Genomic DNA, 20,664 nt, shown 5'->3' with positions numbered 1-20,664 from the left:
TTTTTTCTTCTATTTCTTTTATACCCACATCTAATCTGTCAGCAAATTCTATCAGCTCTATCTTCATAATATGTCCAACATCCAAGTACTTTCACCATCTCTACTGCTAGCACTCTGGTTCATACTCCTTCATTTTCCATCCATATTATTATAATAACCTCTTAACGAGAGTGTATATATCCTTGGGGCTCCCTGAGTTTGTCTTTGCCCCCTAAGCTCTATCTCCTCCATAGTAGCCATATGATGCTCTTCAAACAGAAGTCATTCCTCTTCTCCAATGGCTTCTTATCACTCAGAATAAAAATCAAAGTATAGTCATGCACTGCACAATGTTTCAGTCAATAACAGACAATATATACAATGGTGGTCCCATAAGATTATAATGGAGCTAAAAAGTTCCTTTCAACTGGTGACTTCATAACCATCATAACATGGTAGTACAATGCATTACACATGTGTTTGTGGTGATGCTGGTGTAAACAAACCTACTGTGCTGCCAGTCATATAAAAGCACAGCACATACAATTATGTACAGTATATAATGCTTGATAATGAAAATAAGCAACTATGTTACTAGTGTATACGTTTACTATAGTATATATTTTAGTGTTATTTCAGAGTGTACTCTTTCTGCTTGTAAAAAAAGTTTGCTGAAAACAGTATGCAATGTTAGGCTGGCAGTGGCCTCATACATCTTGTGTTTACCACCATCTCTTGATCACGTCATTTTCTCTTGTGTTTGATTTAATCTTGTGTTGTTTTGTTCATCATGGGCTCTAAGCATACAAAATCCATCGTTAATGTTGCCAGTAAGAGTCCACGTCAAGTGATTAACCTAGAAACAAAATTAAAAGTGATTAAGAAATATGAAAGTGGAAAATCAGTGATGATTATTGCTCACCAGTCTGGCACGTCCCATTCCACCATAGCTATGATCTTAAAGAATAAGAACAAAGTGATGGAAGCTGTTAAAGGATATGCTTCATTGAAGGCATGAGGCTAACAAAATTTAAAAGGGCCTATATCAGACATGGAGAAACTTCTAATGACCTGGATTGAAGACCAGACTTAAAAGTGTATCACTCTCAGCACCATGATTACATACAAAGCAAAACGTTTATTTGTGATGTAGAAAGAAAAGCTTGGACCTGACTCTGATATCGAATTAACTCCTAGCTCTGGGTGGTTTAAACAATTCAAGAATCATTATTCATTACATAATGTTAAAGCGATTGGTGAGTCTGTGAGTCCTGATATGAAAGCAGCTGAAGAATTTTTGGGAACTCTAGATAAGCTGATTGAGGAGGAAAATTGCTTGCCAGTGTTCAGTATTGATGAAACCTCTCTATTCTGGAAACAGATGCCTGAAAGGACTTTTACCATAAAGAGGCCAAGTCAATGCCAGGTTTCAAGGCTTTTAAGGACAGGATAACAGTCTTGCTTAGGAGCAATGTTTCAGGCTACAATTTGAAACCCTTTGTGATTTAGCACAGTGAGAAACCCAGGGCCTTCAAGTATATCAATAAGCAAACACTGCCAGTGTACTACAGGAACAATAAGAAGTTATGGATGACCCAGCTCCTCTTCCAAGGCATCCTCCTGAATTGCTATGCCAGAGAAATGGAGAGATACTGTTTAGAGGATGGCATTCTTTTCAAGATTTTGCTTATTGTTGATAATGTTCCCAGATATCCTTCATATTATTGATGATCTTCATCCCAAAGTCGAAGTGGTATTTCTCTCTCCAAATATCACCTCGTTGATCCAACCAATGGATCGAGGAATTATAGCGGCTTTTAAGGCCTACTACCTGAGGAGGACCTTTGCCTAAGCTATTGCTGTAACTGAGGAAGTTCACTGATGTAGTTCTGGAAAGATTACAACATCTATGACTGCATCAAGAATCTTGCCTTGGCTTGGGGTGATGTCACCAGGGAGTATACGAATGGCATCTGGAAGAAGATACTGAAGAGGTTGGTCCATGACTTTAAAGGATTTGCCAAGGATGAGTAGGTTGCAAAAATCAATGATGCTGTGATTGACATAGCAAACAACTTAATCTGGTGTGATGAAGGTGATACTGAAGAGCTCTTAGAGATGGTTTTTGAGGAACAGACTAATGAGGAGTTGTTGGAAAGGGAACAGGAAAATACAGCTAAAGAAGAGGCAAGGGAAAAGGAAACTGCAGAAGAAAAAGATGAACCCCCAAGGAAATTCAGTGAAGGGTTAAGCAGAAGCTTTTGTTGACCTCAACAAACTCCTTAAACAAGTTTGAAAATATGGACCCCAATACTAAAATGTTTTCATTAATAGAGAGGAATGTTTATGGTTCATTAGCTGCTCATAAGCAAATTTCTGATGAAAAAAAAAAAGAAATAAGCCAAGCAAACCACGATGGACATATTTCTGAAAAGAGCGACACATCCTCAGAAAAAGCCTCAGGCAGGTCTTTCAGAAGGTATTCCGGAAGGTATTGTTATCATAGAAAACAATAGTTCCATGTGTGTTATCGCCTCTGAACAACATCAGTGGATCAAAATGTGGAAGTAGAAGACAGTGATAGTGATGATCCTGACCCTGTGTAGATGTAATGTGTGTGTTTGTATCTTAGTTTTTAAACAAAAAAAAAAATTCAAGTAAAGAAAACCCAGATTTTAAGAATAGAAAAAAGCTTATAGGATAAGAATATAAAGGAAGAAAATATTTTCATATAGCTGTGCAATGTGTTCGTGTTTTAAGCTGTGTTATTACAAAAGTCAAAAAGCTTTAAAAAAAAGTTTATAAAGTAACAAATTTACCGTAAGCTAAGATTAGTTTATTATTGAAGAAATAAAATATTATGTATAAATGTAGTGTAGCCCAAGTGTCATATGCAGGTACACATACACCAGTCCTTCAGACAGATGAAAGGATGTTAGAAGTAGAGTTTTTGTTTCTATACACTGGAAATGAGAATAATATCTGTCCTTCTTTCCTAATGAACTTGTTGGTGTATCAAAATTTTAAATAAGATAATAGCAAAAAGTGTTTCTGTAACTATAAAATTGTATATAAAAGTACGAGGTTCTTATTTTTAAAGCTGAAGATTGAAATAAATAACTTTCTTTCTCAAAAAATCTTTGGTTCATTCATTCATCCAGCCATTTGTTGCCTATCTTCTAAATCCCTGGTACTATTCTAAGTATTAAGGATACAAAGATGAACAAGGGTATTATTTCCTTAGAGGAGGAAATAGTTAAGTACTGACTATAGAAGTAAGTATAAGTCTTAGCATGGCATTCTTAATCTGGTATTCAAATGTCTCATTTTATCTCCACAACATTGCCTTACATAAACTATATTCAGAGCAGCCACATCAGACGATTTACCATTCCCTAAAGAAGCACTTCCACCCTCTTTGCCTTTGTGTTGTGATATCAGTCCAGAATCCACTCATTTTTCATTAACTGAACAAACATGTTTGGGCTCTTCCCTTGTGTTAGGTATTTTTCTGGGTGTCAGTCAGGAGCACATTGATAAACAAGACATAATTTCTGCCTTCAAAGATCTTAGCCTAAGAAGTGAGATACATCTCCTCTCTTCACCTTGTGAAATTCTTCTCTTTTTTCAAGGCCCAGGTGAAATCTGTGGTCTCTGTGTAGCTTTCCCTGATCCCTTTTCCTCAGTACATAGCTTATAGTTATTTTGTACCTTTTTCATTCCTTCTTTGTTAAATGAGTTTTTTTTGTATGCCTCTCCCTCCAGACTATGAGCTCCTGGGCAAGGACCATATTTTACCCATTTCTGCATCCCTGAGAACAGATAGCACAATGCTGTGCATCAAATAGGCCCCAGCAACAGTTGGCTGAATTGGAAGGAAAAATAGGGTATAGAAACTTAATCTAAGACCACCTGGCAGGAGGTATAAAATCAAGACATACATGTTGAACTGAATTATAAAATGGGGGAAATACAGTAAGCCAAGCCGGGAGTCACTTGTTTAAATTTATTCCAGATTTGTTTATTTCTTGTGTAAACTCCAACAGAACCTCCAATAGTCTGGCTGTCGGCGGGATAAGCTTAAGCCAAACATTTTGAGGTGGTTTCGTAAAGACAAATAGGATCGCTAGGACTCTTACAGTTGTCTAAATGCACGAGCTGTCTGCACTTAAGCACTAAGAATCCTAGCTATCAGAGCTGGAAGTTATCTTAAAAGTTATAGACTCCCTTCTAGAGAAGGACACTGACTTATCCAAGGTCCCACAGCTATGAACAAATATCCACATGCATAGGGAGATGAACCTTCTATTGACTCTCTACTTTGTTAGAACCTCCTGGAAATGAGGATCATACCTTCACCCTAAAAAGAGTTACTCATCCGACTGTTTTCCTGCCTCTTTACCTCTCCTGCTTTTGGATTTGGACGTGAACTTTCAGAGAAGCACTGCAAGTAAACCCATTACCTCTGCATTTTATGAGTCCTGCCACCTCTCATAGCATGGTATAGTAGCAATAGCTCAGGTCGGAAGTCAGGAGTCCCAACTTCTAGTTGCAGTGCTTGTATCAGCTAATGTAGAACCTCGGACTAGCTGCTCAGACTTTCCCAGCTTCAGTTTCCTTATCAGTACAAGAGTGTTCGGGTCTAACATTTTACAATTCTATCTCCTTATTCTCTCTGTGGACTCAGAGGAAGATCGAGCAGACTGTGGATTGAGAAAGCACAAAGAGAGAATTAACCTCGTCTAATCTAACTCCAGAGATTTTTCTTTATATACAAAATAATTGCTAATATTTTTCGCCGGCCACCGATTTAAGCAGCTATTGCTTCTTTTTTCATATTTAAGATCATTTTATTGTTACTACTTTGTAACATCTTATTGAGATATAATTCACATATCATAAAATTCACCCAAAGTATGCAATTTAATGTTTTAAAAACCATATTTAGAATTATGTATTCATCACTACACTCTAAGTTTAGAATATTTTCATCACCTCCAAAAGAAGCCCTGTATCCTTTCACAGTGACTCTCTGTCACTACCCCATGCCCCCCGCACTAGACACTACTAATCTACTTTCTCTATGGATCGTCTATTCTGTACATTTCATATAAATGGAATCGTACAAGATGTGGTTCTTTGTGACTGGCTTCTTTCACTTCTAATGTTTTCAAGGCTCATCCACGTTGTAGCATGTATCACTATTTAATTCATTTTTATGGCTATATACTTCTGTTGTATGAATATACCATATTTTGTTCATCCATTCATCAAATGATAGACATTTGGATTGTTTCCACCTTTCGACTGTTATGAATAATGCAGCTGTGAACATTCACGTACAAGTATTTGTATAAACATACATTTTTAATTCTCTTGAGTATATACCAGGAGTAGAATTACTGAGTCATATGGTAACTCTATTTTTAACTTTTGGGGAACTGTCAAATGTTTTCCAAAGTGGCTTTATCATTTTACATGCCTGACAGCACTGTATGAAGTTTCCACTTTCTCCACATCCTTGCCAACACTTATTGTCTGTCTTTTTTTATTATAGCCTTTCTTGATGGTGTGAAGTGGTATCTCATTATAGTTTTGATTTGCATTTCCTTAATGATCAATGACATGGAGTATCTTTTCATGTGCTATTGGCCAATGATATACTTTGAAAAATGCCTTTTTAAAATTGGGTTATTTGTCTTTTTATTATTGTGTTGTAAGAGTTCTTTATATATTCTGGATACTAGATTCTTATCAGATATATGATTTATAAATATTTTCTTCTGTTCTGTGGGACATATTTTCACTTTATTGATAGTGTACTGCAGAGATATTTTATTTCCATGAAGTCTATTTTATCTATTTTTAATTTCGTTGCTTGTGCTTTTTGTATCATATCTAAGAAACCACTGCCTGATCTAAGGCCAATATTTACACCTGTGTTTTCTTCTAACTCTTTTATGGCTTTAGATCTTATATTTAGATCTTTGATCCATTTTGAGTTAATTTGTGTATATAGTGTGAGGCTGGGATTCCAACTTCATTCTTTTGCTTGTTGATATCCAGTTGTCCCAGCATCATTTGTTGAAAAGATTATTCCTTCTCCACTGAATTATCTTAGCATCTTGTAGAAAATCAATTGACCACAAATGTAAAGGTTTATTTCTGGAGTATCAGTCCTATTCCATTGATCTTAATGTCTGTCTTTATGCCAGTAAAATGCTGTGTTGATCACTGTAGCTTTGTTGTAAGTTTTGAAATAAAGAAGTGTGGGTCCTTGTAGAGAAAAGGGAACCCTCATACACTGTTGGTGGGATTGCAGATTTGTACAGCCACTGTGGAAAACAGTCTGGAGGTTTCTTGAAAAATTAAAAATGGATATACCTTTTGACCCAGAAATTGCACTTCTGGGTATTTATCCACAGAAAACCAAAACAATACTTTGTAAAGCTCTTGCACCCCTATGTTCATGGCAACACTATTTACAATAGGCAAGATATGGAAGCAACCTAAATGCCCACCAACAGATGATTGGATAAAGAAGTTATGGTTCATATATACAATGGCATATTATTCAGCCATAAAAAATGAAATCCTACCATTTGTAATGACATGGATGGACCTAGAGGTTATTATGCTGAATGAAATAAGTCAGAGAAAGATAAATACCATATGATTTCACTTATATGTGGAATCTAAGAAACAAAAAGAACAAATTAATCAAAAACAGACTCACAAATATAGAGGACAATCTGGTGATAGCCAGAGGGGAGGGAAATTGGGAGCTTGGAAGAAAGGCGTGAACCGTTAAAGAAGTACAAACTAGCAGTTGATAGATGGTCCCAGGGATGGGGAGCACAGCAGTAATGTATTGGCTAGGTGGAGAGCCAGAGGAGAGAAAGAGCAGTCAGGGGGATCATTTCATAAACTATATAAATGTCTAACCAATGTACTGTGTACTTGAAACTAATAATAATAAAACAGAAGTGTGGATCCCCAGTTTTTTCCAAGTATTTTTTTGGTGGGCAGGGGAAACTATTCTGGGCCTTTTGCACTTCTATATGAATTTTGGAATCAACGCATTGTCTTCTGGAAAAAAAAAAGCAGCTGGGATTTTAACAGAGACTTTATGGAATCTGTAGGTTAGTTTGGGGAGTATTGCTGTCTTAACATATAAAGTCTTGTCAATGAATACAGGATGTTTTACCATTTATTTAGGCCTTCTTTAATTTCTTTCAATAAGGATTTGTAGTTTTGAGTGCATACATCCTATGCTTCATTTGTTAAATTTATTCTTAAGTATTTTATTCTTTTTTTCATACTATTGCAAATAGAATTCTTTTCTTAATTTCATTATTGAATTATTCATTGCTAGTACACAGAAATACAATTATTGTTTTTTTGTGAAATACAATTGATTTTTAAATATTAATTTTGTATCATGCAAACTTGCTAAACTTGTTGATTAGCCTTAATATTTTTTTTGGTAGATTCTTTAGAATTTTCTATGTATAAGATCATGTCATTTCTAAGTAGATATACTTTTACTTCTTTACTTTCCAATCCAGATGGCTTTTATTTCTTTTTCTTGCCTGATTGTTCAGGCTAGAACCTCAAATACAATATTGAATAGAAGTAGGAAGAATAGAAATCTTTATCTTGTTTCTGATTTTAGGGAGAAAGTTTCAGTCTTTCATTATTAAGTATGATGTTACCTGTGGGTTTTTGTTTTTGTTTTTTGATGGATAACCTTTACCAGGTTGAATAAGTTCCCTTCCATTCCAAATTTGTTGAGTGTTTTTATCATGACAAGGTACTGGATTTTTTTGATCACTTTTTCTGCATCTATTGAGATGATTGTGTGGATTTTGTCCTTTATCGATATGGTGAATTACACTGATTAATTTTCATATGTTGAATCAATTGTGCATTCCTTGGATAAACGTCACTTGATCACAGTGTATAATCCTTTTTATATGTTGCTGGATTTGATTTGCTAGTATTTTGTTGTGGATTTTTTGTGTCTATATTCATGAGATGTTTGTAGATATCTTGTAATGTCTCTATCTGGTTTTGGTGCCAAGGTAATACTAGTCTCATAGAATGACCTGGAAAATGTCCCCTCCTCTTCTATTTTTTTGAAAGAGTTTATCGAGGATTGATGTTAATTTTTCTTTAAATGTGGTAGAATTCACCAGTAATTTGAGCCTGGGCTTTTCTTTATGGGAAGTTTTAAAATTACTACTTGTATCTCTTTACTTGTTATAGGTCTATTTAGACTTTTTATTTCTTCTGATTCTTTGTCAATTGGATGTCTTTATATAGATTTGTCCATTTCATCAAAGCTATCCAATTTGTTGCCATATAGTTGTTTGTAGTAGTCCTTATAATCATTTTAATTTCTGTAATACAATTTCAGTAATGATTTTTATAATTTGAACTCTTTTTTTCCTTGATAAGTCTGGTTAAAGTTTTGTCAATTTTGTCGACTTTTTCAAAGAACCAACTTTTGGTTTTATTGATTTTCTTTGTTGTTTTTCTAGTCTCTATTTATCTGATCTAATCCTTATTACTTCCATTCTTCTGTTTAATTTAGGTTTAGATAGCTCCTCTTTTTCTAGATTCATTAGGTTGAAGGTTCACTTATTGATTTGAGATGCTCTTTTTAAATATAGGCACTTATAGCTATGTTTCCCCTATCTCTAACTAATCTAGCTATATCTTGTAAGTTTTGATATATTGTGTTTTTGTTTTTATTCTCCTCAAAGTATTTTTTAGTTTATCTAGTGATTTCCTTATTTGACCCATTGTTTATACTTCCTTTTAAATTATTGAGATTTGTTTCATGGCCTGAAACATGATCAGTCCTTGAAAAAGGTACATGTGTGCTTGAGAAGAATATACATTTTGCTGCTGTTGGATAGAGTGTTCTGATGATGCATATTAGGTCTCATTGGTTTATAGTGTTGTTCAAGTAGATGCATATATGTTTATAATTGTTACATTTTCCTGATTGATTGACCCTTTCATTATAAAATGTTCTTCATTATCTCTAATAACTTTTTGTCATAAAGTCTAATTTGTCTGATATTTGGATAGCCACTCCAGCTGTCTTATGGTTTTCCCTCCTTTTACTTCCAATCATTTGCATCTTTAAATATAAAGTATGTCTACTGTAGACAACATAAAGTTTTTAGTTTTAGATTTTAGTTTTTGTTCAGTATGACAATCTCTGACTTTTGATTATATTGTTTGTTAATCTATTCACATTTAACGCTTTTTTCTCAGCTTTTATAATTGACAAATAGAAATTACATATATTTAAATCATACAACCTCGTATTTTGATATAGGTATTTATTGTGCAAAGATGACCGCAATCAAGCTAATTAACATATCACCCACCTTACCCAGTTGCCTTTTTTGTGCATATCATGAGAACACTTGATATCTACTCCCTAAGCAAATTTCAAGTAACAATACATTATTATTAACTATGTCACCATGCTATACATTAGGTCTCCAGAGTTTATTCATCTAATAGCTGAAAGTATGTACTCTTTGACCAACATCTCCCCATTTTCCCCACCTTCTTGTAACTACCATTCTACTCTTTGTTATAATAAGTTAAACTTTTCTAGATTCTACATATAAGTGAGATTATGCAGTATTTGTCTTCTGTGTTTGGATTATTTCATTTAGCATAATATCCTCCAAGTTTCTCTATGTTGTTGCAAATGGCAGGATTTACTTCTTTTTAAAGGCTGAATAATATTCCATTGTATATATACCACATTTTCTTTATCCATACATCTATTGACAGACACTTAGGTTGTTTCCATATCTTGGCTACTATGAATAATGTTGCAGTGAACATAGGAGTATATCCCTTTGAGATAGCAATTTTTTATTTCCTTTGGATATACATACCCAGAACTAGGATTGTTGGATCAAATTTTTTGAGGAACCCTACATACTGTTTTTTTCCATATGGCTACACCAATTTACTTTTTCACCAAAAGTGTATAAGGGTTTCCTTTTCCCTTCATCTTTTCCAACTCTTGTCTTTGTTTTTTTGATATTAGCCATCCTAAATGAGGTGATAGCTCATTGTGGTTATGATTTGCATTTCGCTGATGATTAGTGATGTTGAGTACCTTTTTATATACTTGTTGGCCATCTGTGTATCTTCTTTAGAAAAATGACTATTCAAATCCTCTGCCCATTTTTAGATCAAATTGTTTCTTTTTTGCTATTGATTTGTATGAGTTCGTTATATATTTGAGATATTAACCCTTTATCATATATATGATTTGTAAATATTTTCTCCCATTTGGTAGGTTGCCTTTTCATGGTTTCCTTTGCTAGGCAGAAGCTTTTAGTTTGATGTAGTCCCACTTGTTTATTTTTGCTTTTGTTGCCTTTTTATTTATTTTTCTTGGTGGTTGATTTGGGGGTTAAAATATAAATCTTATCAGAATCTACTTCAGAGCTATTCCTTTTATTTTTTTTTAGCTATTATTATTTAATAATAACATTATTACATGTGAACAGTGCTTTGCAGTTTGTAAGTTGCTTTCACGTCCATTCTCTTACATTATCCTTACAGCAGCAATATGAAGCAAGCAGGCCATAGATTTCTATTCTCATTTTATAGATGAGAAAACGGAATCAGTGAGGTGAAGTGATTGTACAAAGTCACACAACTAGATAATGGCAGAATCAGAACTACAACCCAGGACACATTCATTCATTCAAATGTTAATTCATTTTGTCAGACATATTTGTTGACCACCTAATACTGAACTTAGCATGGCAAGGAGGATGCCCAGGCAGTACCTAGAATACTAAGTCATTCCAATTATATCAAGCAGCTACTTTACCAGTCCTGGGTTAGGGGATACAATTTTCACCTTTTGGAGGGCTCATATTCCAGAATAGAAGACAAATTATTACCATACAAGGTGACAGCGTTCTAATAGGGACTGTAAAACATGCTTTGGGAGCACAGAGGAGAGAATAAATAAATATGTATAGGAGAATCACGGATGACTTCCCAGCAGAGATGACATGTGATCTGGGTTTCAAAACACCAGTAGAAGTTTGCCAGGGAAAGAAAAGAATATGACTTGAAGTGGCATAACCAGAAAGGACAGGGTAGTTTGAGAAAACAAGAGTGATTTGGAGAGGCTAGAAGGTAGGCTGAGAGAAGAGGAAGTTACCGTAGATTGAATGTTTGTTTCCCTTCCCCCAAATTTATATGTTGAAACCTAATCCCCAAAGTGATGGTACTTGGAGGTAAAGGCCTTTGGGGAGATGATTAGGTCATGAAGATAGAGCACTCATGAATGGGATTATACCCTTATAAAAGAGATGCCAGAGAGCTCCCTCTTCCCACTTCCATCATGTGAGGACACTGAGAAGATGGCCGCCTATGAACCAAGAAGCAGGCCTTCACCAGGTACCAAATATCCTTTAAAAATCAATAACCTAAAGCACGATTGGACTTCCCAGCCTTCAGAACTGTGAGAAATAAATGTTTGTTGTTTAAGCCACTCACTCTATCATATTTCTGTTATAGCAATCCAAACAGACTAAGAGGGGTTAAAGATGAAGCTAGAGAAGATATAAGTTGGTGCTGGATTGTACAGGGTCTTAACTCCACGCCGTGGATTTTGGATTTTATCCTATGAACAGTGGAAGAACTAAAGAATTCTGGGCAGACTACTGGCATGTTTTAGAAAGAGCATTCTAATGGCCAACATTTTGTGGGGACTAAAAGCATGTAAAATCTGATTCTAGTTAGTAGTCTAGGTTAGAGGTGGTAAGGGCCTATACTATTGTGGTGGCAGCACTGATGAAAGGGAAGTAACATAACATCTCAGAGCCTGAGTACATCTGCCTCACTCAAAGATTTCACTTTTATCCCTACTGGCTTCTTCCCATCTTCTTTCCCTTGTTCCATAACTTGAGATAAGGCCTAGACTGGACAGGCCAGGTTCTTAAATTTGGAGTCAGTGGTTCTCAACCTATCTGAAGTCCCTTTTTAACAATGCATCTGAAAGGGGAAAGAAGAATTCAGTAGCTTTCTGTCCACCAACCTTCAATAATTCCCTCAATTTTTGCCACCTAAACAACACAATCCTTCAACAGGTTTTTGAGGCCCAATACAATAAAACTCCAGCTTACTTTTCTCATTTTCCACCATTCTTCTATTCTCCAATCACTCTGGGATAGCTATCCTTCCTAAAATTTACTCTGCTTTTTCCTAACTATGTCAGTATTTAAGCTATTCTGTCGATGTTCCCTATCAGTGCATGGTAGTTTCTTACCCATTCACAAATCCTACATTCACCCCAACCCCAAATTCCTCTGATTCCCTTATTTTTAGTACAGGAGGAAAAGCATACATTCTAGAATATGAAGGCATGGGTTTGAATCCTGGCTCTGTCACTTACTTTATTTACTTGCTTCCCTCACTACCCTCACTAAGCATGTTTCCTAATCTAAAGTGAGGAGAATACCTATCTTACATGATCTCAGTGAGTATTAAATGATAAATACAAGTTAAATAATTCAAAAAAAACTATAAAGCGATCTGTAGATGAGAGCTACAACAGTAGGTTACAACAGAGCATATTTATTTATGTGTTTCTTCGAATTATTAGGATATTCTGCCTTGTATTATTCTTATTTGTAGATATTTTATCTTCCCAAGTAAATGATGAGTTTCTCAAGAAGGATCATGTCTTAATCATTTTGTATCTTCCAAAGTATACAGAATAAAATTTTGTATATGGAAGTTACTGATAAACATTTACTGAGTGAGTAAATAAACTGATGGTGAGAGACAAAGTGAAAATTTTGATTTTTTTTTTTGGTTTCCCAACATCTGAAACCTCTTCCTCTGTGTGACTCAATGGGAAACAGCGTCCCACCTCCTACAAGAGAAGCCAAAGACACCTAAAGTTTCCCTTTCCCCCCACTTCCAGCTAAGGCAAAGGTAACATGATCTAGGCTTGGTCATTTGGATGCTCCCACCAGAACTTTGAATCTTAAATAAAGAATGTAATGACACAGGGACAGGGTAGAATTCAAGATGGCAGCCTGCAGTAGTGATGGAGGTAGTGATTCCAGCTGTGGTATCCTTACTTAGACCATTCCTGAATTGTGACTTTGGCTGTGATCCTTGGTTCTGTTTTCTGAGCTAGATTAGTTCACCTTCCCATCAACTCTAAGGATTACTTGAAACCTGCCAATGTATTTATTTTCCCCTTCAGGTGGCAGAGTTGGTTTCTTTTGCTTATAACTAAGAATCTTGGCATACCCTTGGGGTAAGGTTTTAGGGAGGAGAGAGCTACTGTTGTATTACCTCTGTTGTTTAAAACTATTCTTTAAAAATTGATAACCTAAAGCAAAATTGGACAAAAAGAAATGGTAGAAAATAAAATTGAAAATTAGAGTGGAGCCAGATTGTACAAGTCCTTAAATGTCATTTTGAAGATTCTGAATTTAGCTTAATAAATATGGGAAATTTAAAAAACAGAATGATGATATGATCATATCTATGTGTGGGCTTTTTGTTTGTTTGCTTGTTTTTTATTTTTGGTCATGTAGAGGATGAAACAGAACTCAGAGGAATTAGGTTACCAGGAAAACAATTACGAGGAGGCTATTACCATGGTCCAAACAAAAGACTGAGAACATTTCTCAATTAGGAGACAGAGAGAGGTTGTCAGTCACAGATTGGGTTTTCTGGAAGGAGATGCTGAGACAGAGTTTGAGGTGCAAGATATTTACTAGGGAGAGGAAGCAGGATTGAACAAAGGGAAAAGTCAAACTGCAATGTAGATCTGACATAGATCCAGCTTAACTGGCAAGGAGCTGTGGAGTAAATACTGCTTATTGGAATTGTCCTGCCATAGGCCAAAATGGCTGACCTTTTATACCTCTGCTTTGCTTAGTCATCAGATGAGGACAGCCCCAGGACAAGCATGACTTTGTGCAGAACTGTTCTCTGAAGGCGAGGCAGACTCTGAAGGAAGTGAAGCAGCGAGAGGCTATCTACTGGCTATATTCCCTGTAGCTGAACAGCAAGTCTTTTCTGGAAGGTAGAATTGGATGGCATACCTCTGTGCCTACCACTGAGAAAGTGATGATCTATGTATCTTGAACAAAAAGCAATGGAGTGGAAAGGAGAGAATGGATTCTATAGATATTGTATTTCATAGGTGGGGATGAAGAGGGAGCAAATAAAGGTTAACACGAGGTCTTCACATTGATATGGTTTGATGGTAATTCTGTTAAACTGATAGTAAACAACAGAAGAGAGAGAACAGTTTTGGGGAGAAAGATATGGAGTTTATTTTGAACATGTTGACTCTAAAATGTCTGCATAATATTAGAGATGATTTTCAAGAATCAATGCCAATGTTGGGATCTGAAGGTCAGCAGCAAGTGCTATATTTATTGGCTATATGTATTCTTATTTAATATACATAATGACTCTATTAGGTAAGTATTGTTTTTATTATACCCTTTTTGTATATTTTATCATACTTTTTGTTTATGAAGAAACTGAGACTTGAAATTAACATGCCTGACTCAAGGAAGTAAAACTCAAGTCTAATAAAAAAACACATGCTCTCAAAGACAAGATTATATTGCTTCCCCGTGGAAATCACCACAGACAGATGGTATTTGAAGCCATGGAAGTTAGTAGGTCACCCAGAAAGGATATAGTTTAAAGGGGAACAAAAGGAGCCCCAAAATGGAATTCTATGAAAGCTAACATTTCCAAGATGCATTGAGTGAGATGACATAGGCAAAGGGATTCAATGAGAGGCCAGAACAGTTTCTAAATTTAGAAGTATGGTATCTCAGAAGTTGGGGTAAAAAGAGTTCTAGTCCACAAAGTAAAATGTTGCAGATATCATGGAAGATGAAGTTTTCGCAATTAGAGGTCTTTGATTATCTTTGAGTAGTTTATAGAGAAGTCAGATTGCAGTGGGTTGAAGAGTGACTGAGAGATGGGGAAGTAGAAGCAAAGGGTATAGGCTACTTTTCCAGAAGTTCTGCAAAGCAGAGGTAATAATAATGCCTTATGCATAAGGAATTTATTAATATTATTGATTACTTAACTCCTTGCTCCCATATTACTTGGATTTTACACTTCCACCATTTCTCTAGTTATTTCTTCCTACCTCTGTTATGCCATTGTTCTTTCCCATATCTGACACACATGGAAGCACTGAATGTTGTTTATTCTGGTTGTGGATGACTTGTTTTATTTGGTTTTGTGTTTTGAATGCCTCAGGAGATTCTGTCTGTCTTTGGAGGATGGGCCATAGACCTCCCCCCGACCACCACGACTCCATCATCTGTTTTCCACAAAGATAGAGAAGCATTCACTTCTCAGACCAATTCAGAAAAGCATTCAAGTTCGTAGGTTCTTAGCAAACCAGGTGTCTCACTACCTAGCCTTCTCTCCTTCCACTCCACCCCCAACTTTTAGTGGGCAGATTTGGGAGAAGAAAGGAGCTGCCACTCCAAACCTTCTGGGGTATAACATCCCAGATGGGGACTCGTATTTCAGTGAGCTGAGATCTTCCCTTGCCAGCCCCCATCAGTCCAGCCCTTCTCCAGAGGGGGCTGTAAAGTAATTAACACCGTCCACCTGTGCACAGGAAGATGCCTACAGCCACACCGGCGATGATGAAACTGCCCACCAGGACGCCCAGGACCAGCGAAGTGTAGGGGCGGCCTGTTTGGCTCCCTGGAGAACATGCAGAGAGTTAGCCTGAAGAACATACCCCCAAGGAATCCTTGGTTTGAGTCAAACCCTTAGGAATTTCTGCCCCAAAGGAAGGGGGCTAGTTCACCAAGTGACTTAAGCTGTGTGTACTCTGTTCCAAACCCCCAGCCCTAGGCCTCCTCTTGCTCAAGGTATCCATCGTTCAGGTCCATCCATTTACTCAGAACCCACCCAACACGCAGGCCCCTTACCAATCCCATCATACCTTTCGACTTTTTCGTGGTGGTGTGTTCCTGCACGTACTGCACACAGGTGTCCTGCAGGAATTCCTGCAGTTGGTACCGAGTACGATTGTAGGCGTTGAGCTGCTTCAGGGTGTAGGTGACCACTCTGGAATTGGCCTGGGGCCCTGCCACCCAGGAGGCCGTCTCTGGCTGAAAACTCACAAAGGAGGTCCCATTCACAGCCACTTCGAAGAAGACATGGGCTCTAGAGCTCTCGGGAAGCAGCTCACAGCCCAGGAAGCAGCGAATGGTCAGAGGAACTGTGGACGGGGGATTCAGGGTCAGGGGGCTGTGTGTAGAGGGTACCAGGTGTGGGGGATGTCCACCAGGGAGAAGTGAACTTTCAGAGTTTAGGGTGGATAAGGGACAGGGCCTCCCAACAGAGTCTACCCCGAGGTCATGCCAGCAGGAAGAGGGCCTAACAGAAGGTCCAAAAGCTAGGACGCCCACTCCTCTGTAGCCTCGAGCTCCCACACAGCAATCAGCAAATGCCGGTGCGGGTGCCAGGGCACCACTGGGCTCTTGAGAGCCACCGCCCACACAAGACCATGCCCACCAGGCTACCTCCAACCACAAGACACCTCTGGCACCAGTCCCTTCCATGAGGTCCCGCCCCATTGCCGCCGCGCCCTGCCCCAGGCCCTGTCCCCGCGTGCGTGCATGCGTGCCACTCACAGGCCACGCCCCGCTCATGGTGCACCAGCAGCACCAGGTCGTGGAAGTCCTGCAGGTACAGCTGCACTCTTCTTTCCGTGAGGGCCCAGCTCTCGGGCTCCTGCAAGGGGTGCAGCTGGAGGATCGTGATGTTGGAGTCCTGGCCTTTCAGCACGTGTGTCGGAAGACCCCCTAGCGACGCGTTGCCTTGGTGCAACACTTGGCTGTAGTCTGGGAAGTAGGAGATCTGTAGCATGTAGAGGTTCCGAGGGCCTGGTGGCAGAAGTTAGCGCGTTGGTGCCTTGCTGGCGTGGGACGGGTCCGCGAGTAGCAGGAGATAATAACCCCCTACCCAGAGGCTGGCCGCCCACCTTCTCGGCCTTCATAAACTATAAAGTGTCCTCCTACCCTTCTTTCCATTTGATGCTCACAGTAACCCTGCCAGGAGGGCAGGACAGGGATTATCGTCTTCATTTTACAAATGAGGAAAGAGGCCGGAAGAGGAGAAGCCATTTGCCCCAGGGTAATCCAGACAGTCAGTGGAAGAGCCACTCTGATCTCCTTTCTCTCTCTCACCCCTTCCTCCCCCTGTTTCCTGTTGGTCAAAAATTCCTGACATAATAAAATCCCTATTCTGTCTTCTCTGCCACTGCCCTACTTCAGGCCTCATCGGTTCTCATCTGGACTTGGGTGGTAACTTCTTTCCTCACGCCCCAGCCCTGTTTTTCAGTTTCGTCTCTTATCATCTGACCACACCTGACCCAGAAATAAGATTAGGCCCTTCTTAAAATCCTCCAGTAACACATTCCCCTATCAATAATATTAGCTAATAGAACTGTGCTTATTATGACCTGGGCACTGTACTTGTCATACATTATCTTATTTGTGCCTTCCTCCCATTAACTTAAGGTAGTAGCTACTATTATTAACCCCAGTCCCTACGTGAAACAGGCTAAAATGGATAGGAGAGCCAAGGTTTGAATGCAGGTATTCCAAGTCCAGCACTCTTAGCCACCTGGCTACACTGCCTCCCCATAGGATATCTGCCCTTAAAATCAAGTCCAAAGTCTGTAGTATGGCATTCAAGGCTGCTGGGGACTGGGCCTCAGCTGCCCTTTTCAGCCTCCCCCAGTGTATAGATATGTCAAACTCCTTGGGGTTTCTCATGCTGCCTTTTGACTGACATGTATATAGCATGTGCTTTGCCTCCTGGCAAACTTCTATTCATGCTTCAAGACCCAGCTCCATTGTCCCCTCCTTGGAGTTTTCCTGATGCCTATCCTCTCCGCCCACCCAGACACAGTGAGTCTGTTTCAATGATCCCAGATTCTACAAAATTGTCTCCAAACACCCAGGCTACACTGGGCTCCTTTAGGCTATAGAATCACATCTGGTTATCTGCCTCCTGCACCCAATAAGGGCCTAGCACAGAGCTGGTGCCAGAGAATGTCTGAGGAGGAAATGAGTCTGGGGTTTTAAATCTGTGTGTGTGTGTGTGTGTGTGTGTGTGTGTGTGTGTGTGTGTTTGACCATTTTTGCATTTGAGAAATGCTCTGTGTCTGCAGGTATGAATAAATATGTCTGTGTGGGTAACTCTAGACAAGGTTCTTAACTGCTGTGTGGCCCAGTCTCTTTCTCTGTGAAGTGGAGATAATGGTATCTATCTTGTAGAGGTTTTGTGGGGGTTAAATGAATCAATACATGCATTAATTATAGTGAGTATTCATTGAATACTGGTTATTATTTGCTCCCTCTCTGAGGGGGGACTGAAGCTGTAGAGATTGTGGGAGAGGAGAGAGGAGGCTCCTGTACAGTTACAATGCAGGGCAATACCTCTCCTTCTGTGCTTAAAAGGAGCCCCTCAAGGCAGCCTGATCTCCCATGAGTTCTCCCACTGACCACAGCTTCTCTCTTTCCCCCAGTTTCACCTCACCAACTGCCCCCAGTCTTCTGCCACCTTCTCTAGTCTCCTTTTCTGCCTCACATATCTCAGCCCCATGCCTTCTCTCGGTTCTCCCAGTGTCTTCCCATTCCTTCCATCTCTCATCTCATCTCTGAATCTCTTCCCTAAACTCACCCCATCCACCATCACCCTCAGCTCTCCCTCTCTAGACTTCACTCCATCTCTCCCCTCCCCCTGAGGCTAATTCCCTCACCCTTTCGCCCTGTCCCTTTCCCATTTTTCCAGTCCTGTTTCCCCCCCTGCCTCCTCCATCTCTCCCTTCCCATGTGCCGAATTGTACTTCCTAATCTTGGCTTTGGGACACAAACCAGTCCCCAGACCCTGCCTGCCCTATAGAGAGATCCGACCAGCTGCTGACACAGACACTGTGGGATAAACTCTCCTCTGGTCATGTTCAGGTACCAAGACAGGCTAAGAGTCTCCAGAACGATCCCAAAGCAGGAGATGTGCCCCCGACTCACCATCTGAGGCTTCCTGGCTACAAAGGGCCCTGCTGGGTAGGAGCAGTAGAAGCAGCAATGGCAGAAATGTTGTCAACATCCTGGGGCTGAGGTTCCTGACCCCACCTGGGCTCCTGGCTCTGGGAGGCTGGGGGCTCCAGCTGACTGCAGCCTAGGGAAGAAGTGAGGACTGCCTGGGAAGGGAGGAGGCTGAACGGAGGAGGCTGGAAGGTGGCCAAGGGATGGGAGGAGAAAGAGGGCGTCAGGCTTATAAAGTGTTATTCCTACCCTATCTCATTTCCTACTACGGGGCCGGCCTCTCTCCTGCCCGCCCCTTGTCCCGCCCTGCATCTCGCCCCCCGTGCCCAGACCTGCCTTTTCCCTTTGCCCGGGGCTGCTTCTGAGGAACTGGGAGTGGCGGAAAAGGGGGAGAAAGGCTTGAAGAGAAGTCCTTCCCTCGCTGAGTCAGGGGGTGGGGCATCTGTTTTCAACTTAGAGCCAACTCTAGAGTGTAGAGACCAGCAGGTTACTGATGGGAAAACCAAGGCCCAGAGAGGTTTAAAGACTTGCCCAAAGTTTGTACGTTATGGTAGTGACAGACTGGGGATTAGAATTCAGTTTTTCATCATGCCGGCTACATTTTCTCAGAATTTTAAGGAAATAGTAATTACACAATCAGGGATCTTGCTCTCAGAAATAGTTATGAGTATAGAGCAGCTCATTGCAGCATCATTTGTAGTAGGAGAGAATTATGACCAATCTAAATCTCAATAGAGGATTGTTACTTAAAGCAATATTTTTCAAGCTGAGCTCACAATCTTATTAGCGGACAACGAAAACAATTTCACAAGTCATGATTAGCAGGGTTTTTTTGTTTTGCTTCGTTTTTAATGAAATAGAATGGAGTAAAAATTTTCAAATGCATCACTCTTGGTAAAGTTAAGCATTATTTCATGAAATATTTGTTTGGTCATATATGTGTTTTGGTTTTGTGTGTGTGTTTCTATGATAGGTTTTGGATAGCAGTGTAAAAATGTATTTCTTACTCTAGGAAGCAAGTAGAAAAATCAGAATGTTACTCCGTCAAAGTATGATCATCCATACTGTAGGATACTATGCAGTAGTTATAAAAAACCTCCCCTAGTCAATCCCCGCTCTATTTTCATCATATTACTTAGCACTACCTGAAATTTTATTACTTATTTATTTACATGTTTATTTTCTGAATGTCCTACCAGAATGTAAGTTCCATGAGGATAGAGGCTGTCCATCTTGTTCGTTACTGTTTCTAGAATACTGGACATAATAAACAATATCATAATAAATATCAGCTAATGGATGACTACATGAGATAGTTATGATGTGCATAAATCTGCAAGAGTAAATTGCAGAACACTATATATAATTCAGAACCATTTATATGTCAACCACACATACAGCAACTAAACAACCTATTTCTTTTGGTAGTAAATGAATACAGAGGGAGAAGGAGGGAAGGAGAGGAGAAAGTGTGTATGTGAGGGGTGGAAATCTTTGAAAGGCTTTTTCGCTCTATTTTGTAAAGGGCTTTATCACTCTATCTGTCGTGTTT

The 20,664-nt window shown here is 39.1% G+C and overlaps 1 protein-coding gene across 3 annotated transcripts; it reads right to left on the bottom strand.

Annotated features, from left to right (window-relative positions):
• Positions 1-570: 570 nt before the first annotated feature.
• On the bottom strand, positions 571-19,500 carry PROCR (protein C receptor). Of its 3 annotated transcripts, XM_039864167.1 has the most exons (5): positions 19,445-19,500; positions 19,095-19,297; positions 16,692-16,943; positions 15,998-16,276; positions 10,464-15,753 (listed from the first exon to the last, which is right to left on the bottom strand). In XM_039864167.1, the coding sequence occupies exons 2-5, from the start codon at positions 19,171-19,173 to the stop codon at positions 15,641-15,643; spliced, it is 723 nt and encodes a 240-aa protein (XP_039720101.1). In that variant the 5' UTR covers positions 19,174-19,297; positions 19,445-19,500; the 3' UTR covers positions 10,464-15,640. The 3 variants fall into 3 exon arrangements, with proteins under 3 accessions (XP_039720102.1, XP_039720101.1, XP_039720100.1); XM_039864168.1 differs by lacking the exons at positions 10,464-15,753; positions 19,445-19,500 and adding an exon at positions 571-835 and having other exon boundaries at positions 19,095-19,375; XM_039864166.1 differs by lacking the exon at positions 19,445-19,500 and having other exon boundaries at positions 19,095-19,377.
• Between the last annotated feature and the right edge of the window lie 1,164 nt (positions 19,501-20,664).

The sequence above is a fragment of the Pteropus medius genome, unplaced genomic scaffold (genome assembly GCF_902729225.1).
Source record: "Pteropus medius unplaced genomic scaffold, Ma_sr-lr_union100, whole genome shotgun sequence".
Taxonomy (NCBI): domain Eukaryota; kingdom Metazoa; phylum Chordata; class Mammalia; order Chiroptera; family Pteropodidae; genus Pteropus; species Pteropus medius.
The sequence above is the reverse complement of the archived record's forward strand: the minus strand, read 5'-3'. Positions and strand labels throughout refer to the sequence as shown.

Coding starts and splice junctions, on each gene's coding strand:
- PROCR (XM_039864167.1), bottom strand. CDS start 19,173: ATGTTGACAACATTTCTGCCATTGCTGCTTCTACTGCTCCTACCCAGC. Junction 16,944..19,094: donor TAGCCAGGAAGCCTCAGATG/GTGAGTCGGGGG, acceptor TTCTGCCACCAG/GCCCTCGGAACCTCTACATG. Junction 15,754..15,997: donor CACCACGAAAAAGTCGAAAG/GTATGATGGGAT, acceptor CATGTTCTCCAG/GGAGCCAAACAGGCCGCCCC.